The sequence below is a fragment of the Convolutriloba macropyga genome, chromosome 12, assembly GCF_964194025.1.
Source record: "Convolutriloba macropyga chromosome 12, txConMacr16.3, whole genome shotgun sequence".
Classification (NCBI taxonomy): domain Eukaryota; kingdom Metazoa; phylum Xenacoelomorpha; order Acoela; family Convolutidae; genus Convolutriloba; species Convolutriloba macropyga.
Window position 1 is genome coordinate 44,637,903 of NC_134479.1, and position 27,892 is coordinate 44,665,794.

Here is a 27,892-nt window from a genome sequence, read left to right on the forward strand (position 1 = left end):
GAAGGCTTCTGGGCTGCAAACTACAAACATACCCTGCAGATTGCCGAAAAATTGCCGCCGTTTATTCCCATAACTCTATTGGGATTGAAAGAAAAGAAAATATCCACAAAAATTGATTTTTGTATAAAAACATTTTTAAGTGCGCTTTATTTTGATGTCATTTCGTAATTGAACATACTCCTGTCTCTCAATGAGAGGCTACAGAGTCTAGTATCAATACCAGTGAGCACTATAGATAGTAACTAAAACTAATGAAAACAAAGTTCAAGTACCGGGCATCTAAAAATGGGCTCTATGGGTTTATCCCGTTTCTATTTCTGACTTTAATTTTTTTTATACTAACTCTTTTCATTTTGAATTGCTTTGCTGAGCAGCTGCTGTTTAAAAGGACTTTGAGCAGAATGACAGAAGACTGAAACTAGCCTAGAGAAGTCAAAATGATTTCACGCAAAATGTCGAAAATGCGGCAAAATGGGTAAAGCGAAAAAAGTTCGACGAAGTTAAAAAACATAGCAGGACAAGTCCCGGCGTACAATTCAAAGAATTTTCATTGACTAAACAGAAAACTATACCTATAAAGGACTATTAAAGGATTGGAAAAACAATTTAGAAAAAAATCCGATCCAAAAATCGAAAAAACAGTACAAATCAAAGTGAAATTGCCGCATGTGAACAAAACCAATAGCGAGAAAGCGAATTTTTGTTCAAACACCGTTTTCTCACTCTACTTTAATTTTGGAGCGAAAAAATTTCACGCCGCAAAACCACTCGCTTCTTGGCTCCACTTCCTGTTTCGGTGTGACCAAAATCACTACACCAATTTGACTTCAAAAATCATGAAAATGTGTGAACAGATCTTAAAAAAAAACATAGCCGGAAGAATTCCGGAAACGACTCGAAGTAGAAATCTGACTATTCTCACTCATCAAATGCATCACTAGCATACTACCAATCGAGAGACAGTGTTACAAATTCACAAAGATAAGTCTGGAGAACTGCAAACTTGACAAAGGACAAAATAAAAAATATATATTCTCTAAAAACTCAAACAAAATTCTCTAAAAAAAGATAACATGCAGCTTCCCAATCATAACTCGTAGAGAAATCAATTAGTTATATATTTGGCTAGATCAATCGCCCACCTAGTACTTGCAGAAACGTTAAACAACAAATTAAAAAAAAGAAAAACTCTTTAACGAATTAGTTTTATAATTTGTTTAAACGAAAACTGCCCTGCTAAGCCTTCAAGGGCAAAATCATTGTATCGAAATCTACAAAAATGCTCTTTATTGAGAAAATGTTACCAACAAAAATCATTAAAATGGAAGAAATAGGCAAAAAAACTTAGAAAAAAGACAAAAAGTGGCCAAAATTTGCTCTGATTTAATCGATTTTCTTTAACAAAACAACTCGACACTAATATCAATCAAAATGAGAGACATCCAAAAAAGCTACAACAACTGATTTTCACTAGAAAACTCCCCAAATGCTATCAAAGGTTGAGGAAGAATAGACACGACATTTAAAATCAAATTGAACAAAAAAAACGAGAAAAAGTAAGGTGTTTTTGAATTTTACAAAGAATAAAGCGAAATAAAGTTACTTTGAGCAAATAGAGCAATGAAATGCTCGCGAAATAATGGGCAAGTCATAACAAGCTAAAAACTCTACGATTGAAAAAAAAACCAAAAGCAAAAAAATTAAAAAAAGTGGTAAAAAAGTTCTCAATTTTTCTGACGTTTTTCTTCAAAAAAAAAATGTTTCATACAAACAAAAATGTAATTAATTTGTATCCCTCGTATTCCTTGAGTAACGAGCTTCTATGCATATTGCACTTAAAGCAGCAAACCAAAACAAAAGGCCAAAATACATTAAATTTCGTCGAAAAATCAGCAAAACTGATCGAAAACCTCCAAATTTGCAAAAAAACTCAAATTAACTACTTGAAACCTTCAATTCCTATCAGAACGAGCCCAAATCCAATACAATATCATGATCAAACCTCATAAACAAGAAAAATTGCATAAAAACTGCTTTTAAATGCCGCACGTGAACAAAAAAATTTCGCTCGCTCATAGAAAATTTTTTCACACATCAATTTCTCGCTCTCTCAAAAACAGCGGTATGAACAAAAAACCACTCTCTTTTCGCTCCGCTCTTCACTTTTGTTCAGCAACCAAATCACTCCAAATTTTTTCACGCGTTTCATTTCCCGCTTCAAAATTCACTCCAATAAAATTGATTTAAAAAAAAGGACTTCTCCAATACTCCTCTTCGAGTCGTAAAAAAAAGACAGCGCCCCAATACAATTCAAATTCTTTGAACTGTAAAAAATTGGAGCGCTATAATAGCCGGCTAAGATGAGGGCGGCTATTAAAAATGACCTCACCTCTAATTTAAACGTTCCCAGTGCCGCAAGCACTCTAAGCACTTGGAAGACTACCAAAGCCAGCTTAGGGGCGCCATTCAAATTAAATGACTGATGGCACCCCGATTCTATTGTAGCCCGCTTTACTTGGCGGGGCTTCAAATGATGTTACTAAAGGTTAATAAAGCTCACTAAAATTTCCGTGGAAAAAAAGACAAGCAACCTACAACCAATTGAGTTCCCCTATTTCCAGCACCCTGCGGTAATTTTCTGCTTGTTTCAAAACTTGCTTTTTATGGAAGTCAATTTTGTCTAAAACAGTTTTACATACAGACCATTGCTGCAAAAATGATAACGCATTAGCAGATTCGAAGCTTCCACAAAATTAGAACAATATAAAGCATACAAAACTGAACTATTTTTAGCGATAAGTAATAAGACTGACCAAAATATACATGAATGACTTTATTAAATACAGCACCTATTTTAAAACTGATTTCATTGATTAAAAATTTGATGACTGTTTGTAGGAGGCCTTACTACACGGCAAGTTTTCGAAAACAGTTTGCGGCGTTGTTTTTTCTTTTTAAGTTGAAGGTATACTTTTGGCTGGTGCGACGACATCCGGAATCTTTTTGTAGCCTTGATCGAGAAGATATTGTTGCATTGTATGACTGAGTACCACAGTAACTTGCAGACACATCACCTCTGCAGCATCGGATCCATCCATAGTGTCGTTATTCATTATTCGAAGCTTCATCTTCACCGGTACTGAGATCTAAAAGAAAAACATACCCAGCAGATTGCCGGAAAATAGCCGCCGTTGATTCCAATAAGCATCATTGGGATTGAACGAATAGAATATATTGAAAAAACATAGCCGGCAGATTGTCGGAATAGCTGCGAAAGAATAGACCTGCGTGTCATATAATAGAGATAGAAACAGATAGAGATCTAAATTGAAAAAAAAAATTGACGCCGCTCAAAAAACTAGGATAAAAAACATTCAGCGATAAATTAATAAAGCTTGTAAAAATTCATTCCACAGAAGCCTCTTATTAGGGACCGTTACTGCACATATGAGTTCCTTTGACCTTAAACAAATTCAAACTTAAGTTTTAAAGTGCAAAAGTCAATTTATTGAGTGAGGTAAGTCACGTATGATCAAAATCTAATCACGCAAATAACATAAAAACTTTCGCTAAAGCGAGTGAGAAATGACGTCACGCGCGCAAATGCCGTTAGTGAGAGGAAGAAGTCATTCAGAAAATTTGACTTTTTCAGCTTTGCTGTGTGAACAAATGTAAAACGAAAAAACAGCGTCAGACGACGAAACAAAAAACATAGCCGGAAGAATTCCTGAAGCGACTCGAAGCACCAAAATTTCACAAAAAGCTGAAGCCATTATCTTTTGTAATAAACCATTAACTCATTACCTCCCCGGGTCTGATCTAAAAATCGGTGAAATTTAAACCACTGTCACCAAGAGAAAGAGAATGCAGCAAAATTTTATTATTGAAAACGTTTGGTAACGTTAAAAAAGTCTGAAATTTTTAGGATGGTCAAAAAACTGATAGCCTGACAAAGCTGACAGAACCATCAATTGCCCTCAGATAATTAATGATTCTAATCTCAAAAAGATCGCGAAAGAAAACGGCAGATAAAAACTTTTCAAAAAAGACAGGAAAGTCAAAATTATTCAAAAAAGAGTGATCAAACTTAAGAATCAGAGAACCACTACAATTAGATTTCTAATCACGGCAATTAAGACAAAAATAATACATGATTCTTCCTTGTTGTATATATGCTAGACAACATGATTTCATACTAATTCAAAAATTAAATTAATAGAAAAACAAAAGCAACAGAATAATATTCAAATGCAAAAAATCGTCTAAAAACAATACCAAGCCCGGTAGAAAATTGCAATGAATAGTAATAAGTAGAAATGTTGGAAAAAACTTTCTAGCAAACTCTCAGTACTGCCTTATTTTGAAAGAAATCAATTGCAAACCGAAGAAACCAAGATCTAAGAAAAAGCTGAATTCATTCAATTTTTTAACAACTGAAAAAATCAATATAACGAATATAAAAGTAGGTGCTAGGACAAAACTAGAATGATACAAACAAGAATTTGAAGAATATGGACACAATGTTAGGAACACCGTAACAAAAAGACCAATTCTTGATTTTTGAAAGTTAAAAATCAAATTTAAAAAAATCAAGAAAAACGAGTACATTTCATTGATCAGCATTCGAGACATAGAAAAGACAACGAGTCATTCGAGACAAAAATCCAACTTGCTGAACAGAATAAAACAAGAAAAAGCAGAATTCAGACATACGTAACAATGAAACATTTTGCAAAAAAGTGGTCAAAAATATTTAAGACTGCATTTATGAAAAAAATTTATGTTTTTTCAAAAACTTAACACCAAAAAATGATTGAATTATTATTGAAACGAAATTAAAGTCCCCCATGTTCCCCAAAATACTGTTTCTAGTAATTAAAAGCAAAAAACAAACAAAAAACAAAAAAAATTGGCAAAAAACTACGAAAATCGGATTAGCAAATGTACAATTTTATGAAACAAAATTACATCGAGGTAGAAAGAGGCATTGAGTATATGAATTATCAAAGGGAAGTGTATATTAACTGATTGTTGACAAAAACAGCTAAAAGATCTAAAAATGAAGAAATTATAGAAAAAAAAATCCAAAAATTAACTAAAAAATCAAGAAATATGTGCCAATTTTGCATTTGAAACGCAATTTCAGGCTAAGCAAAATACTGTGCTATCAATTTCCGGGGTTTACATTTCAACATTGCATCGATTAAAAACTATTTCTACAAAAAACCAAATTACAAGCAAAAAAAACTAGGCCACTTAGACGAAAAAACGGCAAAAACGGTTATCTATATGTGCCATTCAGTCAAAAACTACTTTTCAATGTCAAAAAGTCATTCACTAAACGCAGCGCATGATCAAAAAACTTCTTTCGCTCAGAAAAAATTAGTTCACACTGTAATTTTACTCGTTTCGCTTTTAGGTCAAAACATTGTCTGAACGAATAGTACTTCCGGTAAAAAAAACCTTAAGAAAACCAATACTCCTCTTCGAGTCGTAAAAAAAACCAAGAGCACCGCAATATAGCTACGCTCAGCTTACAGCTTCGCAGCTATAAAAAAGATTTTTGTACAAAAATATTTTTTAAGTCCGATTTATTTTGATGGCATTTCGTAGTTGAACATACTTCTGTTTCTTAGAGAGAGGCTACAGGGGCTACTATCAACACCAATAAGCATTAGAGGTGGTAACTAAGACTTATAGGAACGACGTTCAAATAGCGGGCATCTAAAATTGGGCTTTATGGGTTTATCCCGTTTCTATTTCTGACTTCAATTTTTTATACCGACTCTGTTCATTTTGAATTGCTTTGCTTAGCAACTGATGTTCAAATTCACTTTTAGCAGAATGAGAGAAGAGAGAAACTAGCCTAGAGAAGTCAAAAAGATTTCACGCAAAATGTCGAAAAAGCGGCAAAATGGTAAAGCGAAAAAAAGTTTGACGAAGTAAAAAAAAATACGAGCGCAATAACAGCCGGCTGAGAAGACGAGGGCGGCTATTAATAAATTACAGACGTCGCAGCCTTTAGATCAAATTATACGGGAGAAAAATCCACATAATTGTCCAATAATTTGTCTGTCTAATAGAATCATCCACTAAAAGGTAAGCACCCAAACCAGGCTCAAAAACTCATGTACGCTCATAAATGAAGCACATTAGACTGCAGATTCTCGGTACGCGTTTTAAGGTGAACTTACAATAGATCAAAAGGGCGAGGACGCCCCTACATCCGAACGGGCGCAGAGCAGAATGCAATAAAATGAGATTTAAAGCCGAATATTTGCCCGTGCTCTGATTGGTTGATCTTGAACTGATTACTTTAAAGACAGTTTTTTTGTGAAATGCTTACAAAATAGCGTAACAACCTCTCCGCCCCCCCCCCCCACCTGTGAGTGTTAAATCATATTGTCCAATGTGACTTGAATAACTTCATTTTCGATCTATTGTCCTAATTTTTGCTTCTCAGTCAACTGGTTTTCAATTTTTTGTATCACCCCTTTATAAACGATTTGACTCTCGAAAGCCTCGCTAAAATCCATTAATATTTTACACGCTGAAAAGCAGTAGTTTATTGTACACGTGATGCCTATCAACGTAGTGTTGTCAAGAATACATGTCTCTTCCTCCTGCATATCATCTAACAGAAAAGATTAATTGACAAGTGGGACTTTTGACTTCTAAGTTATAAAATGCCAAAACTCTAACACGCTTTCAATACTTTAGAGAAGTCTTCCTTTCTAACATTCTCATAGGAAAAGAATTGGATATCCCTAACGACGGGGAGTCATGCTCGCAAAAAAAAACGAAATACAAGTGATTTAACTGGATATTGTAAGAGACCAGACATCGTGGGAATGGGATTGTCAAAGCTGTTGATTTGCGTCATAGCCACTATTTCTATCTTTGACAAAAAATGAGGGGGGAGGGCTGATGTGGGGTGGGGGTTGGGGGTCAACCTCTAAGAACCGCCCTTCACACCATAAGTATAAGTCTCCAAAACAGTTTCTGTGAATCTCATACTTGGAGACTAGTGAGCCCAAAGGCTCTGAGAGAACTTAATGCCCGCCGGGATTTACCTGTTTAGCCGTTGTTGATGACAAAAAGTTAACTGCTCAGCCGAAAAAAAAATCAGATGTTAGTACGAAAAATCGCATTAAGACCAGCAGCACTAATATAATTGCTACAAACTTCTTTTGAGAGAAATTAACATAAATTAAATGCCTCCTTGGAAATCAACAAGGTTAGAAGAAAAGTGCAACCGTTGTTCAGGCAATTCTTAGGGTGGCAAAATATAGAAAGGGAAAAAACAAATGCTGACCATCGAAAACAACAAGGTGACGGAAGGAAACAAAGCAAAATTAACAATCACATTAAGCATTTTTATTGCGTTTTCTGGCAACTAGCATTCAATAAAACAGTGAAATGCGAAAAAAACAAACCCGGCAGATTGCCGGAAAATAGCCGCCATTGATTCCAATAAGCATGATTGAGATTGAACGAATAGAATATATTGAAAAAAAAAAGATTTTTGTACAAAAATATTTTTTAAGTCCGATTTATTTTGATGGCATTTCGTAGTTGAACATACTTCTGTTTCTTAGAGAGAGGCTACAGGGGCTACTATCAACACCAATAACCATTAGAGGTGGTAACTAAGACTTATAGGAACGACGTTCAAATAGCGGGCATCTAAAATTGGGCTTTATGGGTTTATCCCGTTTCTATTTCTGACTTCAATTTTTTATACCGACTCCGTTCATTTTGAATTGCTTTGCTTAGCAACTGATGTTCAAATTCACTTTTAGCAGAATGAAGGAAGAGAGAAACTAGCCTAGAGAAGTCAAAAAGATTTCACGCAAAATGTCGAAAAAGCGGCAAAATGGTAAAGCGAAAAGTTTGACGAAGTAAAAAAAAAATACGAGCGCAATAATAGCCGGCTGAGAAGATGAGGGCGGCTATTAAAAACATTTTAAATACGTCCTCTTAAATCAATCCGGACATAAAATTCTAACCTTCCCTACAATCAATTTTAGGATGGAACAAAACAAATGCTGACCATCGAAAACAACAAACTGACAGAAGGAAACCTAACAAACTCTTTTGTTTATCTTCCTCACAAAGGCGCCTGAAAACGATCCATAGGGGTCAAATGGTGTCCTTTCGGAGCGCATGTGACATTTGAAAATAAATAAATTATGTAAATGCCCTGTTGTATCATGCGTAATCCGTAAACAATTTATTATTTATTATAATCCGTTACAATTTATTATTATTATTATTATTATTATTATCAAATTTATTATTATTAACAAAGCATCCTTACCACAACATCCACCTTGGGCACTAGAATTGAGGTCATAAACTGGTAGAGGTACTTGGGCTGTAACGGACAGCCGCCATAACTCAGTCCATTGCACATGTTACCATCTCCAGCCACTGTTACGTTTATCACTGTTGAGTTGAACTCTGGAGGAAGATAGAGTGCAATTTGGAGAACCGGCTCTTCAATCGCAGAGGCTGTAAAAAGAAATTACGAAATAATTATTACGATTTGAAGAACCCTTCAACACAACTTTTCCTTTCACTTGTTATTTAGTTCAAATTTATGGAGTTCATATTCATAATCGCTGTAAAAGTCGTATATCTCTGATTTATAACCTTGATTTTTCATGACTTTCGATGCCAAACTATTTTGCTTTACTATATAATACATGAGTTTCATCGTGCCAAACTTAACTTTGATGAGAAATGCGGGTATAAACCACACCTTTGTAAGATATTATTTATCACGCTTATACAAGACCGAAATAAACTCTTAAAAATCATTTAAGCGGATCAGACTCAAGAAAAGTTGACAATCCCGAATAAGGCTGCTATATAATTTTTGTGTTATTTTCTAACTCATTTCTTGCACTTCTTGGGTAAATTACAGGAAAATTAAAAATTAGTTTCCTATTCATATACATTCTCTGCTAATTTGCAATGATGTCCACAGCACCCAAAACGTCTGCGGTCAAAAATGTTTCAATGATATTTGCAGATTAAAAATCCACTCATTTTTAAAAAAAAACTCATACGTAATCTGCATTACTTCCAGATTATCACCGAAAATAAAATTCACATCATTGCAGCTGGTTGAACGATAGAATAAATTTGAAGTACCTGGTTCAAAGTCCAACTTGAGTGTGTAGTTCTTCTGTGCTTCTAGAATACATGCAGATCCATCTTTCTCTGTTTTGCAAGGGTTCAGGTACAATACTGAACTTTCTCCAACATCTGTACCTCCTGAAACAATAGCAGTAGAATTAATATGACAAGATGATTGTACATCTCGAGTACAACAAAATTTTTGACACTAAGTTAAAATATCGATTAAGTTCTATCAGAAAGAAATAAGTTTGTTCTCCGAGGGTAGTAAATATATGTATGCTGCCCAGCATCGTGGAAACAGCCCTCGCAGGCGTCGTTTATTGAATCTTCGATAAATCGATATGTATAATATCGACACGACATGCTCTCGAACGACAGGCGATGCAATCTAATTCAGAGGCTGTAGCCCAGATAAATTTTTCTTTATGGGTGCAAAAACAGTGGACCACACCGGGATTCGAACCATTGACCTACCAATCCTTCTCCAGAAGCACTGCCCACTCGGTTATCAGGCCCTCCGTTTTGCTATTCTGCAAACGACTTTATATTAGCAACAAGCTTTACTTCGGAGTGAGAGCAAAAAGAGATCACTCAAAAATGAAGAAGGAAAGCGTGAAAAAGTCACTTAAGAAGTCAAAGAATGTTCTACAAGAAAACGCAAAAATGATTAAGCGAAACATTTGCATAAAAAGACCACCATGTCTACAATAATTGCTATGAATTTCGTCCAAGAGCTATTAAAAGTTATGATTCACGGTAATCATACTAGGATTGAATATAACTTCTTGGTTGTCATAGTAGGATCATTTATAATTTCTCTGGTTTCATACTAGAATCATACTAAAAAATCAAGTATGAACAGAACGAAATCATCTTTGATCGTTGTATGAAATAAAACAAATTTCAACACGGGATACATTATGTCGAAAAAATTTTACACTGTGAATCTTTAAAAATGAGTAACGAATCTGTACCATTGCTTTCGCAGTACAATTTTTACTCAACTTTTTTACTGCACTTTTTGACCATCATATAGGTAGAGCTCCATACAGATTTCGTTGAGATCAATAAATAAGAGAAATTGACAATGGGAATGAGCTCACAAAAACCAACTGATAATTTAGAAGACAATTCAATTAATTAAGAAGAGTAACTACGTTTTAGTAGTCCAAGATCCCTTGATTGCAAAGATTAGGTCCAAATTGAGAGATTATTATTAATGTCTTATCAACTTATAAGATCTCAATGAAGTAATCTCTTCCCAAAGTTAAGAGGACAGCGTCACTTGCAGCTCGTTACTTTTAGTTTTCACAATTATCCACAACGCGTATTCTATTTTCCAATCATAGAGAGTAACTGTCTATATTTTGAACAATCTACTTGAAGAAATTTGGACGATTTCAGATAGCATCTGCAAATAAAAGAGTAGTAAAAGCTCAGGAACAGTTCTGGCTTTCAGACATTCTTTGTCAGAAAGAAAAAACTGTCGAACAGATGACATTTTCTTTTTTCGAATAACACCTTTTTGGTTTCGAAATTTCCCAGCCTTAATTAAAAAATTAGATTATAAACAAACTTTTTCGCACTTTTGTTTTTCTCGTCAGCCAACTATCAAATGAATTTTCCCCGCTAGAACTCATTGGGATATAATTTAGATCAAGGACGATTTATTTGGTTCATTTAACTTTCGCCGAGTTAATTTTTCAGTTCTTATCAAATTAAAGGGAAAATCAAAATTTTGTTAACCAATATCCTGAACCTGGTGTTTTGGTAGCTCGAATCCACATAGTATTCTAAAGCCAATACTAAATTCGACAAGAAACCATGCAGTAAACTATTATCAAACTTCGACAACTAGGGCTTAAAGAACTTAAAAAAATGACAAAGACTTCCAAAAAGCTTGTAGAAAATTGTGAAAATTAGTATAAATTTGCGTGTTTTTGTTTGGGTTACCAAAACATCTAGCTCTTAAAATAGTCATAAAAAGAACTTATGTCTTGCAAAAGACATTTTCCAATTTTAAACAGCCTCAATTTTAGACTTGTCCAACAAAAAAATCAAAAAATGACAAAAAAAAACACGAAAAATTAAAACATTTTGGGCTCAAATCTAAAAATGACCATTTAACCTTAATCTACGGCCTTCCCAGTAGCTTCACCACACTATGCACTAGAAGGACTACTAAACGCGTCTAAAGGCTTCTAATGAAGCATAATGCCCGCTGGGCGCTACCTTATAAGGACGAAAAGTCAAAGGGGTCAGACGAAAAATCGGTCAAGCAAAAAATGGCATAAAAAGACTAACAGGACTAATAGAATTGCTATGAACTTCGTTGAAGAGCAATTAATAAACTTAAAAACCGACAAACGTCCGAGGGAATTGCTCTCAAACATCCGGCGAGCGGTTGGCGTCGGTAGTAGTCAGCTGGGGCTTAGGGATGCAAGCAATAGGGGGAGGCGACCGGAGGGATTCCGTGTGGTAGGGTTGCGAACTTTAAATGAGAGGGGGTTCAAATTGAGAAGTGAAAGAGGGTGGACAAAGGGAATGTTTGGGGGGGGGGGGGGGGGTTGTTGGCAAACTTATAGGATTAGGGATCAACCTTCACGCCATGAAACTGTCTCCTTAAAACAGTTTTGATGAATCGCAACTTTAGAGTATAGTAAAACTCAGGGCTCTAAGAGAACGTGATGCCCTCCGAGTGCTACCTGTTTATCCTGTTTTTGAGGACAAAAGTCAAATGGTTTAGACGAAAAAACGGTCGCAATAGAAAAGACCACCATAATTGCTACAAACTTCGTTTGAGAGTAATTAATAAACCGTCTAAAGTAATGAAAACACCAGTGCAAAGAGAAAAGGTCGAAATGAAAACTACAGTAAACAGCAAAAAACAGCTCAGACTTTTAAAAAAATCTGTGTTAATGTTTTATTCCGGTGCTAAAATTCAACAGCGCTAGATTCTATCAAACTTCAATTTTCTAATCAGGCTTACCCGTGATTGACATCAACCAGAATGCCAAAACTGTACAAATTTCTTGTACCGCATGTCAACTTCAGCTCAAAAATTTCAGACATAATTTCCCATTTACGTTACAGTTCCTATGAAAAAATTCTCGGGGAAAACGAAATTTTTTTGACAAATGAAACATGAGTCCTGCACACGAATTCAAAACATAGAGTATTTTTCGAAAAAATCCGGAAGGCAAAATTAATCGGAGTCACCAAAAACACTCACGATTAATTTAATTCAACAATTGAGCTTTCAAGTTATCTCAAGCAGTCAATAGGAACCTGAACAACAATGATCTAAAGAAAAAAAACATAACCGACGTCGGCGAGCTGCTCTCAAACGACCGGCGAGCAGCCGGCTTCATCAGTAGCTAGCCACGGTTTAGTGAGACTAGCTTTAGCTTGATTCGACTCTGCAACTTAAAGTTTTCTAGCATTGTTAGTAAATAACCTGATATTTCAAAAATTTGCAAAATATTGCAAAATTTTTTAAAAAAAGCTTCCAGATTTCGCAGTGCAAAATTTTTTTTAAAAAATAGTCTCTGGAGTTCTGTCAAGTAACCTGTCTGCAAGGCATGAAAAGCTTAATTGGCCAGTAATGATCGTTAAACTCAGAAAGGGACATAAATATTCATAAATTTTGAAAACAATTGCAAATTTCTAAAAAATCTTGCTAAAATTCAAGTTATTAAAATTTTCAATTGTCCAAGAGACTATCCAGTATCCCTATTGCAAGCTATAAAAAGTTTCACTGGCTCATAAAGATCCATAAACTTGGAACAGGTTAATAATTTTCCGAAAAATTGAAAAATTGAATTTTATCAAAAATTGCTAAAGCTTGAGTCATTAAAATAATGATAAACATTCCATTAACACTAAAAACTATGCGACAGCTTATCAATAAACCCTGAAGTAGGTCCCTAGGACCCTGGTGCCGGAAAATGATAAAAATTCAAAAAAGATTCAAAAAACTTGAAAATATTGCAAATTTTTTATTGTCGATATTAAAATCTTGAAAAACATTCCATGACATCTAAAAGCTTTGCAGTAACCTTTACTAAGACCCTAGAGGAGGTTATGTGTCTCTTGAGGCTGGTGAAACCTAAAAAACGACAAAAAACTTTCAAAAAAACTTGAAAATGCAAGTTTTAACAAAAAAAACTGCAAAAATTTGTCATAATAAAGGTATTCCATGGCAAATAAAATTTTTTCAGTAAATTATTACCAAACCCCTAAGTACGTTTTCTGCCCCCTGCGTCTGGAAAGACGTCAATAATGGTAAATGTTAAAAAAAATTGAAAAAATTTGCACGTTTTGTCAAAAAAAATGCTAAAATTCGTGATGTTTAAATGTTGAAACCACTCCACTACCACTATAAACAATGCAGTAACCTATTATAAAACCCTAGAGGAGGCTCCTTGGCACCTAGGGCTAAAGAAATTCAAAAAATGACAAACAAAATTCAAAAACATTAAAAAATTGAAAATTAGTATTAAATTGCGTTCGGTCGTTCGTCAGTAGCCACGGGGGGGGGGGGGGGGGGGGGGGGGGGGGTTGCACCGGGGCTGATGGGGAGGGGTGAGCAACAGTGGGGTAGGGGCAACAGCGCAGTGGGGGAGGTGGGGGCAATAGTGGTAGGGGGTCAACAGTGAGGGTGTCTTCAACCTCTAAGAACCGCCCTGCAGACCATAAGTATAAGTCTCCAAAACAGTTTGAGCTGAAACAGAGCTGAAAGGCTCTAAGAGCACTTAATGCCCGCAAGGCGCTACATGTTTATCCCGTTTTTGAGGGAGGACGAAAAGTCAAAAGCGTCAGACGAAAAATCGGCCAGCGAAAAATCGCATAAAAAAAGACCGACAGGACTAATATAATTGCTACAAACTGCTGCAATTAAAAAGATTCAACCAAATTGTAAAAGTAATAGTGTAAATAGCCCTAAACATTTCAGTAGTTTTATATAATTATACTATTGTTTAGTAAAAAAGAGAAGCGTATCTTGTAGCACTTAGAGGCTACTTTTGATATTTGTTCAAAAATTAGGATATATTCTGTTTTGGTCCCCCATCTTAGTGAGCATAAATCTTTTATAACCCCCAGACGCACGTGCTATTTCCTTACATAGTAATGTTCTATATAACAACATATAATCTGTAACTGGGGCCATAAAAAACACTGGGGGGGGCGAAACAGAATAGATCCAAAAATTACAAATTTTCTCGTAGGCTTAGAAAAAGTCGCCTTGTAAAATAGGAAAATGGAAAACTCGGGTGCTTGAGGTGGTATGGTATGTGGGATAGGGGATAAAGGTTGAGCGTGCTCCGTTGTACCTATTTTATTAAATTATATTAATAATATGTATAATGGATTTATGTTAGATGAACCTTTATAAAAGACAAGAATTCAGATCTTGAAGATTCAAAGACAAAAGACAAGATCTTGAAGATTAAAAGACAAGAATTCAGATCTTAAAGATTCAAAAGAAAAACTAATGAAACCATTTTCCTGCTTTTCACGGTTTCTTTCACTTCCTCAAAGTAGCTAATTTAGAAGTGTTTGGTAACTTAATCAGTTCCAGAAAGAACCAAAACAGATGGAAGAACTTTCAATCAATATATATGGGAACATAAAAATGTGTAAGCGTATACCAAAAATTGTGTCTCACAAAATCTTAGTCAGGAGACGCATAATCTTATAACTACTTATAGGACAATTTGGAGGGCCTGACACGATAAAAATTCTCAAATGTCTGGGGAGACGCTAAATTTTGAAAACGTGGAAGATTTTAAATTTTCAGTGGATTTTAACCAATGTCATAAATTTTAGTCTAAAGCGTATCTAAATCAACAACTGACAATCACTTGTTGAACTGAGCACTACTTTTGAAGAAAGTTGTTTAGAGAGCGAGAAACAAAACAAGTTGGACACACGGCTTGTATTTTGGCGTCTCTTGATTTTAAAGGCTAAGAACTTAGTATTTTTGATTCAGTGCAAATATTACAGAACATTATGAAAAATTAGTTGAAGAGAGAAAGACCCAGATCAAAGTTTTTTATTATTCTGCGTGCACTTACCCTATACCTGTTAGCTATTTGCCATAGTTAACTGACAACTGATTTGGCTAAAAAATCATAAATTTTACCGCATGTAGGAATTTTGAGATCAGAACAGAACATTTAAATTCTTAAGAAAAATGGCAGCTAAAATGTCTTTTGAATAAATTTAAGTAGATTCCAGTTTGTCCTTCAATTTACCGAAAATCTCTCATGGGATGTTCGAAACCAGAGCAATAGTTTAATTAATCGATTGAGCAAATTATGATATTCTTTTCAACCCTATCATGCTTTGATTTTCTTATTTGGCACTTCACATTTGCTCTCGCCAGTTGCATTCAAACTGATTAACAGGTACATATAGCGCAGATGCTATACGGCTCCTTAATACGATTTCTCTTCATATAATAAGAAATAGGACAATTTTTAGTGAGCTTAAAAAATTCCGAAAAAGGTAGACCAAGCCTACAGTATCACGGTTATATAGATGTCTAATTTGACTAAAGTTATTGGTAATAATTAAGAATGGGATATTCGTTAAAAGAAGAACAGTGACTAAATAATTTTTTTAAAAACTTTTTTTCAAACCTCTTTTTTCTTTACTGATGTTAAATTTGCTTTAAAATCTCCTGTTGCATCAGAAATTTACGGAGCTAAAACGTACAAAATTCCCCAGCATGACATATTTGATACACAAAAAGATTTTATTAGAAAAATAACTTCATACGTTGTCACGCCCCTATTTCGTCCCTCATAGTTACGTGATGATATTCCTTAAAATATCCATTATTAAGTGCTTTATATTAATTAATATTCAGTTAGTTTCAAGGCCATTTATAGCTAACATTTCCATCTAGGCCTGTAACCTCTAATTTGTTTATGTTTACAAAAAACAACCGCAGAGTGACAGTTTATCAGCAAACATATCGAGTGCCTAAAAGCCTCAATATTTACTTTTTTGAGTTTCTTGATGATAAATTCACATAATCAGTAAATAACTTTGTGAGAGATTATGTACTTGGTGAAGTAATTATTCTGATAAAGTAGGTGCTAATACGGAACTTGTATATGTACTTAACAAACATCAAGAGACGTACAAAAGCCGGAAATTGCCCAACTTGAAAATCAGTAAAAATTTGCGAAGCACCAATACAACTCAAGGCACAATCCTGCGGACCCAACTATCAGCAGAACACCGGAGAACCAGCCTGACAATCAGTTGCCTATCATCTTATAAAACTTGATAAAACTTGAGAAACTTCTTGTTAAAATTATTAAACAATCCTTGCTAAAATAATTAAAGATTGAACTGGAAATTCTCTTGAAAACCTCCAAGTTTGATAAACTAAGTTACAGATGAAATAGCGACTAACTTAACACTAAAATGCAAGGCAAACTAGTGGATATATCACGCATCTGAACCGCTCAATAAAAGGCTATTACTAGCTAATTTTATTCAAAATATATCTGCTAAAAATCGCACTGTGAAACACCAAAATAAGTCCTTGTAAAATGCCAATTATTTAAGTTAATTACTTCTAATATAAACCTCAATAACACCACGAGGAACACTATTAAAAATCAGTGCGTAACATGGTGACAGGAGTTATTAACTGTTTTTCCAGTTTAACGGACCGATAATTCGATTAATTCCTTGATATTTTCGATATTTCCTTTCTTTATTCTGTTGTTTTCTTTCTTCTCTTCTTCTCCATTACCTTAAGAGCCTCCAATCATCCAGAACCACATCCAGTATTTCCTTTCCGAGCAAGATGATAACACAAAAAGCAGTAACAAAGGAAAGAATGGGTGGAAACTGTGTTTGTGTCTTTGTGGACTAAGTAACAATAATTCAAAAGCGTTTGAGTGGACAATAACTGGAACAAACTCAACCACAGCCGCCACAACGGACAAAAACAACACAGGGTATTTGCAAGCGAGGATATTGTGAGTAAATGAATTTGTAAAATTAATTTTGGTGCTTTATTTATGTCAATTTATAAAGAACAAATTCTCCCCGCTATTAATAATTGCCGAGCTTCCCCCAATTTTGTTGAACATATTGAAGGAAATAACATCAACTACACCCATAACAACAATAAAACACAAGCTCAGATAGTAAGCGCTTTTTCCTCTTCAGCTTATAAATCCATCGTTATTTATGTGCTAGATAAAGACGATAAACGTGTAGCAATTTATTGGACAGCAAAAAGTTTAAATCAGAAATCTGGCAAATTTGGACTTATCCGTCACAAACTTCAATCTGATAAAGAAATTAACCTTGATAACATCATCACTGATTATCAGATAACATCAGAATAATAAATTACTGAAACCATAACTTAAATATTAACTAAAAGAGGGCAAAACATAAATTTAAAACAAAATAAAAACAATTATATTTTATTTCCCCACCCTGCTCCGGAGGTTAATGAATCAAACAGTGACTTCGGTCAATTATGCTGTTGCCTATTTGAGTGCAGCTTCCACAAGGCCTGTGCGGTCGTGGTCCCCACGAATTTTCCTAAACTAAGGGGCACTCTTTAGAGGTGAGACTTCGGCGGCCCATACGGCTTCAACGATATAAGTCTGACGATTCGACCGGAGCTTTAGGAATAGGTTTATAAGCAGCCCATCTTTATTATTTTCTGAACGAATGGTTTCAGTAGTTTCTTTTCTGATATTCTTGTGCTATTCATTTAACTGTTTTCTTCACTTAAAACCCCTTAATCTCTCCATTAAGTTAAGTTAAGCGTGCTATCTAATACTTTAGAACGAAAATAAGACTGATTGAACGAAAAGTATATAATCTAAACGGGTAAAAAGCGAAATGGCACACGCGCAGATCAACATAACGCCTTTTTCCGGATCACAAACGGACAATTTTAACGAGTTTGAACAACTAATAACAGGTGCAATCGGAGTTGCAGCAATCGCAAACGCGCAACAAGCGAACTTTCTGCAATTACATTTAAAAGGAGACGCTTTACGATACTTCTTAACCCTACCAGAGGCTACCAGACTAGTCTTCGAAGACAGTATAACAGCTCTAAGAAACAGATTCACGCAGGATGACTTGAGAGAGATCAGAATTATAAAGTTAGAGAATCAAAAGTTTAATCCAAAAACAGACACTGTTAAAAATTTCTTAGTAAAGTTAAGAACTGAAGCCAATAAAGCATATCCAGCACCTGAAACAGTAGTAGCGGCAGCAGGAGGAGGTGATGCTGAAGCTCGTAGATTCGAAAGAGACAGCAGCAAGAGATTCTGCCCTTCAGATGTCAGAAAATCGAAAAAATGAGCAAATAAAGCGCTTCTTTATTAGGTCTATGCCAAACTGGCTTAAGCCTAAGCTCTTAGAAAGGCCAGATACAGATACCATTGATCAATTATGCACCTTAGCTAGCCAACAAATTGCAATAAGGGAGATGTGTAACAGAGAAGAATACTTTGACGACGGTTTTAATGAAATAACGGAAACAAAAATTGATAAAATGTTAAAAGCAATAGCTACTATTTCAAATAATCAGAAAGAACTTGAGCAGAAACCTGAGCAGAGAACAGCACCTAAAAATGAGCCATCAGAACAAGGCCCAGTAAACACATTCACACCACATTACCCTCAACAAGTCTACAGACAAAGTTATAGACAAAATTACCGCCCCCAATACCAAAATTATCGACCAAATTACCCTCAATATCAGTCTAATTACCGTCCAGTTCAGCAAAACTATCGACCCCAGCAACAGTATGCCCCTCGTGCTAATAATTACCGAGAGTTTAGACTACAATTTAATGCCCCTAGACCGTTTCATTATAACGAACAGCCACAAACTCGTAATTATTGGACCGAACCTTCAGACAGTCCCCCATTTGTTCATCCAGCTTATGTTAATAGACCAGTTTACCGGTTCCCAACGAAAAATACCCCACAAAACCTTCTTAGACAGGGTATAGTTTACGATAGTCCAGTACACAACCGATATAGCACTCAACAATCCAATCAGTTTAATCGTGCAAGTAACCCTCAAAATAGAAATATGAGAGGTATGAATTTCCCATTTAATCAACAAAAAAACTATTAAAGCCACCCAACTTTAAAAAACAAAATAAAAATTATAAAAACTCAGTTAACTATTATAACGAAAGCACGTCTAGTCCTAGTTTAGATAAAGTAATAGAGCCAGTTTATAACAAAAGTAACAAAAAGCGTAGAAAACGCAAAAGCAATAATAATAAAAGTAAAGTTAATAATTCTGTGCAACTCCCAACACAAGTACATCAATCCGCACCAAAGCCAACACCACATGTTCAGCAATTATTCAGCATTGTCCCACTTTTAGGCAGAACATTGTCCTATGTTAAAGTTAAATTTAATGGAGAATTAGAAAGACGCGCACTAGTCGATACAGGAGCATTTGCAAATGTGATAAGTCGTGAATTCTACAAGGAACTAATTAACACAAATATTAACTCAATAACAGAAATAGAAAAACCTGATCTAGATAAAGTTAAAATGGCGAACGGCAACATAGTTAAAATTGATAAAGCAATTAAAATTACATTTAAATTGGGCACACAAACATTTACAGAAGATTTCCTTGTATTAATTGTCACAACTCCTGTGATCCTAGGCAACCCATTCTTCGTTAAACATAAAGTAAGCATCTGCCCAGGACAAAGCTACATTAAATTCCCGGATCAAACATTACAAATAAATGAAATAAAGCCAGAAAAGCAACCTAGAAGAGTGGTAAAACGTAAAAAATTTGGAGTTTATACACAGAAAAAGCAAGTTTTACAGCCGAATCAACAAGCAGTATTAGAATGTAAGCTTTATGATCAACTAGAATCATTCACTGACCTTTGTTGAGTAATAATTCCAAACGAAATCTTTGAAAAAGATAGTGAAGTAATATTAACATCATCTCTAAGTAAAGTTGCTGAAAATAACATTCTCTACATCTACGTCCTGAACATTACTGATCACCCAATTAACATAAATAAAGGCGAAGAAATAGCCAAATTCTCGTTCTTAACGTCTGATCAAGCTGAAAAGTTGTTAGAAGTAGATCCTCAATTAATTAATGTGGCAAAAATGAGCGAAAATTACTTAACAGAAATAAATCAATTAATTCAAGTTACAGACACCCCAAAAAGGCTCAACCAGCGAAACCAGCACCAGAATATGAAAAACTATGGTTCCCAACGCCTGAAACGTGCCCAGATCCGACAAACTTGTCGCCCTTGCAGAGAGATATCTATGAGCAACTGCTAAAACTGCAAGAAATGGAGAAATTAGATCCAAAGGGTAATCATCAGGATAAAATAACATTTTTAAGCAAGTTTCCGTGGAAAAAATCAGCCCCCAATGATGAGCAAAAAGCAGTAGTAGGTGAACTATTAGTTGAATTCAGTGACATTTTTGCAAAGCATAGATTTGACGTCGGATACAATACAGATTTGAAAATAAAGTTAACTCCAGAAAGAAGTATACCAATTTATGAACAAGGTCCTCCAACGCCCGTCCATTTGAGAAATGAGCTACAAGTAGAGCTCGCACTAATGCATTATTACGGACTGATAACAACTTTGTCTCAATCAAGATATAGTAGTCCACTTTTCGCACAACGAAAGAATTCAGGAAGACTTAGACTATTAATTGACTTGAGAAAAGTAAACCACTTGCTGAAAAATGACTACGTGAATACCAATTTCCCGATTTCCAACATGAGTGACGCAATAAATTATTTTGCTGGAAAAAGATTGTTTACCAAACTCGACTGTTCTCAAGCATATCACTGTGTGCAAATGGCAGACGATGTATCAGTGCAACTGCTAGCATTTAACTTTGCTTCGAGAACTTATGCTTATAAATGTCTTGCACAAGGATTGAATAAGTCAGTAACAGGATTCAGTTCCTTTATTAGACATTACTTGGACCCATGCTTAGCTTCAGGAAATTGTACCCAGTTTATGGATGATATTGGAAATGCAGTAACAAACTTTGCACAATTGGTACCGTCTTTACGAGAAATCTTTACATGTATACGTCAATCGGGACTGAAATTGTCTCCTGAAAAGTGTGAAATAGCAACAGATACAATGAAATTCCTTGGAAATAATATCAGTGCAGAATGAATATCACCAGAAAAAGCGAAAATAACTAAATTTTTAGATAAATTTAGAATGCCAAAAACGACAAAACAAGTAAAACGATTAATCGGCTTCACGCAATTCTTCCGAAATTACATCCCTAACTTAGAAGAAAAACTAATGTCATTTTACAAGCTCCTGAAGAAGGATGCAGTAATAGAAACCACAGAAGAACATGTAAAGGCATTAGAAGTAATAAAGAAAGCTTTAATGGAAGCAACGAATGTAACTTTGCGATTGCCAAAACCAGGTCTAGAGTATGTAATTCTTTGTGATGCTAGTTACCACGGTGCAGGTTTTGTACTAACGGTAGAAGACTACGTAAACGAAGCAGGAAAGAAAGAAAAGAAAACATACGCTCCCGTATCGTTTGGATCGCATTTGTTTAATGCTACACAATTAAAGTTCTCAATTTACTACAAAGAGTTCCTAGCTTTGTACTATGCACTGGACTATTTTTCACACTACATTTGGGGATCGAGCAAACAAGTAATTATACTCACCGACAACAAAAGCCTTACACAATCCTTTCAGTCAAAAGTAATACCGCCATCTCTTTGGAATTGTTTAGACAGAATACTCGCCTTTAATATAGTAATTGCTCACATTCCTGGACGCCTAATTACGCAGCGGATTTTCTCTCGCGAATAGAGAATGACAAATCAGCAACAATGTCTTTAAAGTTAACAGACAGAATTCCAGTTAAAGAAATAGAAATTGACACAGAAGCACAAAATCCTGATGTAGAACTAAATGTGTTATTTGATACTGAAGGCCTCGGTGACGAAATAAACGAAGACGAAGTTAACTTTCTTAAAAAACTAGGAGTTTCTGAGGATTACAAAAGCGACAAAATAATGTTCCAATTACAGAAATTCAAGGGCTATTAAAACTTAAACGAAAACACGAAATAAACTCAATTGAGTACCCAAATCCATTAGATGAGTTTCCAGACCTTACAGACAACTTAATTAGCCTTAACTTAGCAGATGAGCAGCAAAAAGATACAGACATTAGAACAGTAAAAAACTGGATTCAACAAAATAATCAACAACCAGACTTAAAGTATGCTACAACCAACTTAAAAAAGTACCATAAGCACTTAAACAGATTAATTCTTGAAGGGAATGTCTTATACCGGAATTTTTATGATGATACTGGAAAAGTACTTCATAAACAATTCTGTGTACCTAAGCATTTGTGGAAAGAGACTATATATAGGCTCCATAATTCACAAACAGCAGGTCACTTAGGCATTAAAGCAACAATTCAGGAATTCAGAAAGCGATTTTATTATCCAGGCTTCACTGAACATTTCATTAGCTTCATCAAAAACTGCCTCACTTGTCTTTAATTGAACAGAGTACCGAAAAGCCACATCACACCGAAACTGCAACCAGTCAGTTCACTACAATCATATCCAGGAGATATGCTCCAAATTGATTTAGTAGGCCCCCCAAAGTCATCGCAATATAAGTATGTTTTGAGTGCAATAGATGTTTTCACAAAGTACCTATTCGCAGTTGCATTAACAAATGGATATGCTGACACAGTAGCCCGAGAACTAGTAAAGGTGTTCTTCCAACACAGCTACATTCCCCAAACGATACTTAGTGACTTAGGAACCAACTTTACTTCTGAATTAATGTCAGAATTAGCAAGTTTATTAGAAGTAAAGTTAAAACATGCCTCACTGAAGCACCCTCAGACTATTGGAGCAGTAGAACGATCTCACGGACCACTAAAACGAATTCTGAAACTTAAAACAGAAGAACAATGGAAAGACTGGCATAAATATGTTCCTCTTGCAACCTTTATTCATAATACTTCATATCATTCAGCAACAAATTGTTGTCCTTCAACTTTATTCCATGGCAGAGAACCCATAAAACCCCTTGACATACGGTTCTCCAGAAAAGTAATGGATGCAGTAGCAGTAAAATCCGATTTTGTGAATGAACTGCAATATGCCATGATGCAAAAGTTTGGAGAAAACAAAGAAAAACTAACAACTGCATACTTGAAGTACAAAAAGTATTATCATCAAAAAGCATCAGCAAAACCGATTCCAGAGAAATCATTCTGTTTACTTTTAAACCCTAAGCTACTAGAACAATCAACAGTAATAGCTTCCCAAGTTCAGAAATGGCTACCGCTATATAAAGTAGAAAAAGTCCTTACTGATTCTAATTACATCATTCGAAAAGTAAATACGAATTACACACAATGTGTTCATCGCATTAGACTGAAGCCAATTAAACCAAGTGAAACTCCTGAAGATCTCGAAGTCATCAATCCTGTAAACTTTCAACCTGATCCATCGAGAAGACAACACATGGAACCTGACCTATTTGATAAACATATCCCAGAATTAATCAATGAGCAAGAAACAGAGATACAACAATCCAAGAAAGTGAAACAAGATCCAGTCAGAGTGACCATAAATGTTCCTCTAGGTGGACCATTAGCAGGACCAGCAGTAGCAGCACCTCCAGCAGCACCACCGGCCCCACCAAGGGTAGTAGCACCAGCAGTTAGACCACGAACTGCCCCAGTCCATCTTCCAGTATTTGATTCCTCAAGTTCAGACGAAGCAATCCCAAATTTATTTGATGAAAATAGCAGTTCAGATGAAAATTTAGCTGACCTAAACCTGGACGCAGAACAAATTGCCCGAATACCAGTTAATCCGTTAATTGCTGACGAAATTAGACAGCAAGAACCAGAAGTTCGTGTTCCTCTTGTATCATCCTCATCAGACGATGAAATGTTTCTACCATCTCAACAGCCACAACCGTCAATAGTACCATTCGATATTGAATCGCCTCCAGAAACACACGAAGAACAATTTGCTTTAACTGATAGAAAAATAAGAGCCAGACCTCATAACCCAAAACGAAAACCAGAGAAAAGTTCATTCAAATCAACAGACTACCAACAGCGGAAAAATGTACGCGGATTTAAACGTGATAGAGAAATAAAGTTGCATAAAGAAGATAGAACAAACCCTTACCTAACCAACCAAGTTAGAAGATCAGGCAGTCCTAGACCAAAAAAAGCACGTGCCAGACTGGAACAAGAAGAAAAACGTGAAGCAATAAAAGCATCAGCACAAGCAGCACAACAGTCAAATACACCAAGTAGAGAGACAAAACTAGATCAAGTTAGAGCAAGTATAGCAAAATATTCAGGGAAAAAGCCCAGCAGTTCAACAAACAAACCAGTAACCAGATCTCAAACAAAAAAATCTTCACCAGGCTCATCTAATCAAAATTTAAACCATTTTAGTCAAGAAATAAATGCAACATATCTAAGTTCTCCAACAGATATCTTATATTCACCACACTCTTTTGCACACTGTATATCAGCAGATCTTGCAATGGCAAAGGGATTAGCCCGACAAGTCAAAAGCTGGTACCCAGCAGCCCCAAGTGCAATTAGACTTAGATATCCACCAGACATTGGCTCAGTTTTAATTTACTTCGACCCAATTTCTGAACGTTACATCTTCAGTTTAGTTACAAAATTCAGATACTACCACAAACCCACTTACGAATCTGTATTAGCAAGCCTTTATAAACTGAGAGAAATAGTAAAAGATGCAGAAATTACACACTTAAGTCTTCCAAAACTCGCCAGTGGCTATGATAAATTGGATTTTAATATCATTTTTGAGCTTATATGTCAAGTCTTCGACCCTCTACCTATAACCATCTATATCCATTAGCACGTACAGACCCAGTACAGTCCAGTATTACCCTCCATTAGCCCCAGAAGCCCAACAAGCCTGAGCAACTTAGCCTTAAAGCCCAAAAATCGCCAAAAATTCGAAAATTTTCGACCTCAAAATCCAGTTATTTTGATATATCTCCAAAACTACTTGTCCGAACCTGGATTACCCTATTGTTATGAAAAGCCCTCATCCAGTAGAAGCGATTCCAGCTATAATTGACCCCTCTCGACCCGTTCTAGGTACCAAAAACTTAGCCTAAAATTGACCTTTCCGAAAATCCTAGGTTCACTTCAGAAAACTAGTCATAAAATTGTGAAAAATGCCCCGATCACCCCAAACTTTTGCGCTGCAGCATTTTTCAAGCCGAGGAACCGACCTGCAAATTTTGAAGCGATTTGGAGAACTTTAAAAATCGAGTGACGCTGGAGCCCTCAATTTTTGACACTTTTCGAATCCGCTCGAATTCAATGATAACTCCCACAAAAAACACCCAATTGACCCATTTTATAACCCTACACCATCCTACTGCTCACGCTTGACATCCCAGTACCCAAAAATCTTGTCAAAAATCAATAAAAGTTTAGTTATGACAAAAATACCGAACCCTACCAAAGTGTGCTAAAATTGATTAAAATATAGTGTAAATTATACCCCAAAAATATGCCAAAAACTGTCCCAAATGCCCCCAGCAGCTACTCCCAACTGCCACCCACATGGTACAACCTTAAACAACCGCTAAAACCCAACATTTCTAAGTATATGTTGAAAAATGACGAAAAAACCAAAATTGCGCTTCTGCTTCAATCCTCCGCTTCAAAAATTTTGTCATTTTATTCTCCACCTGACCCGATAAAAGCCACCTATACCCCCTACAACCCTAGTGCGACCCCCCACTAGCTTTGTAGTACCATAAAAACCAGTCCCAGCTCATCCCAGTATCAACCATGAAGACTTAAACCCAAATAAGCTCTCAAAACGCCACAATTTTGTCAGGAAAAATTCAGTTATTTCCCACTAGAGTCAAAAATATTAACTTCTGACAAAAATTAACCATACCATCAGCACTCCCACATCTATAGCTCTCAGAATATGCACTCCCAGCCCCCTAGTGCCAATACAAGCTGAGAAAACACTGCCAAAATAACAAAAATCACAAAAATTTAGGTGTAATTTTCAGAAAAAGTGATCAAAAATGCATCTTAATACCTGAATATGCCAGATTTTATTGTTAATTCAGTTAGCCTTACTCATGAGCAGTCCAACCATAGCAATATCAATCATTTTGAACAAGTTTTTCATAGCCTCATAGCCAATAACCTATCCCCTATCTGAGCCTTTCCAAAAAACCCAGGTTCACTGCTGCAAAAACGTTATAACTCGTGAAAAAATAGTTGAAACCGCCCAAATGTTTGCGCTGCAGGGTTTTTTGAGCCGACAAAGCGATTCACCAATTTTGAGCTCAATCAGAGCATTTTAAAAATTGAGTGACGCTGGGCCCCTCAATTTTGGAGACTTTTTGAAAATTTACGAACATGTTCATAAAATCCGAAATATTGATTGAAAATCCAATATTATTAGCTTAAAACATCCGCATGCTCAAGCTCTACACGCTCATATCAAAAATATGGAAAATTGTTAAGTAAAATGTTCAAAATAATAGTAAAAAACTGAAGCCTATCAAACTCTTCTCAAATTTGCCAAAATAGAGCCAGATTTAGACCAGAAAAAAAGTATGAAATAGCCAAATTATAAGCCCATACCCAATATTCAGTCTCCCTAGTAGTTGTCTAAGCCCAATAAACCCATACAATCACACAGAAATTCATAAATGTTGAAAAAATCGAAAATTGCAGATATTTTACAAAATTTGGTCCGAAATTCTAAAGTGAAAAACTCAATATATTATAGTCAAATAATGTATTAAACCACACCAATAGCTGCCACCAACATAGTACTCACTAGTATGACCCACAATTACTGTCAAAAATCAATTATCTTCAATCTATGTCAACTTATGCACCAAACATGACGCTTCACAAGTAAAAATTTAGTACATTTCACAGAAAAACTGGTATAAAACCTAAGTTAATCAACTCCAAACCTACCAAAATGCTACCCCTGATAGCCACAGATATCAGTACTAACAGTTAGCACCTGATTTAGGCCACTAGGGAATCACCAAACTGACACATAACTCGACGAAGCTCAATTAGTGGAAAAATCATATCTGAAAACTAGCATTTTGGACGCAAAAATCAATGTTCTGACCCGATAAATAGCTTTAAACCCTATAATTCACTAATATACATTAGTACCAAACACAGACAGTACTATTTTAACCATTCAATACCGATAATGTATGAACAGTGACGACTTATTCAGACCGAAATTTCATGATTCAAAAATAGCCAGGTTCAGATCACGAAAACAATCATAACTTTGCGAAAAATGCTTAAATTGCGCCAAATCTTTGCGCTGCAGGATTTTTCGAGCCCCTAAAACGATCTACCAATTTTGAACCCAATCCGAGCAATTTAAAAATTGAGTGACGCTGGAGCCCTCAATTTTTCGCATTTTTCGTTTTTTCAGACATCAACAAAAAAGTTCACCAAAAAGTGTCCAAAGACCTGAATTTATTGCATAGTTATTCCCCACCGATGTCTAATGAGTGGGCCAAGCCAAAAAATTTGCCCAAAGTTCAATAAAAATTGAAAAATTCACATATTTACCACACCAGCCCTGATGCGGAAAAATCACCAAAATTACGAAAAAATTACATGTGAAAATTAGTACCAAATAC

At 35.5% G+C, this 27,892-nt stretch overlaps 2 protein-coding genes across 3 annotated transcripts in view; both read right to left on the reverse strand.

Moving 5' to 3' along the window:
• Window positions 1-27,892, reverse strand: part of LOC142350658 (uncharacterized) — a 444,386-nt gene that overhangs the window by 398,176 nt on the left and 18,318 nt on the right. The gene's annotated exons all lie outside the window — the stretch shown is intronic.
• The window catches only part of LOC142350660 (uncharacterized), a 33,061-nt gene continuing 7,823 nt past the window's right edge, over window positions 2,655-27,892 (reverse strand). For both annotated transcript variants that reach the window (XM_075402575.1, XM_075402576.1), the window contains 3 exons: window positions 9,160-9,282; window positions 8,321-8,514; window positions 2,655-3,146 (listed from right to left, as the gene is read on the reverse strand). In XM_075402575.1, the coding sequence (XP_075258690.1) occupies window positions 2,955-3,146; window positions 8,321-8,514; window positions 9,160-9,282 (509 nt within the window). In that variant the 3' untranslated portion in view covers window positions 2,655-2,954. The remainder of the gene's footprint in view (window positions 3,147-8,320; window positions 8,515-9,159; window positions 9,283-27,892) is intronic.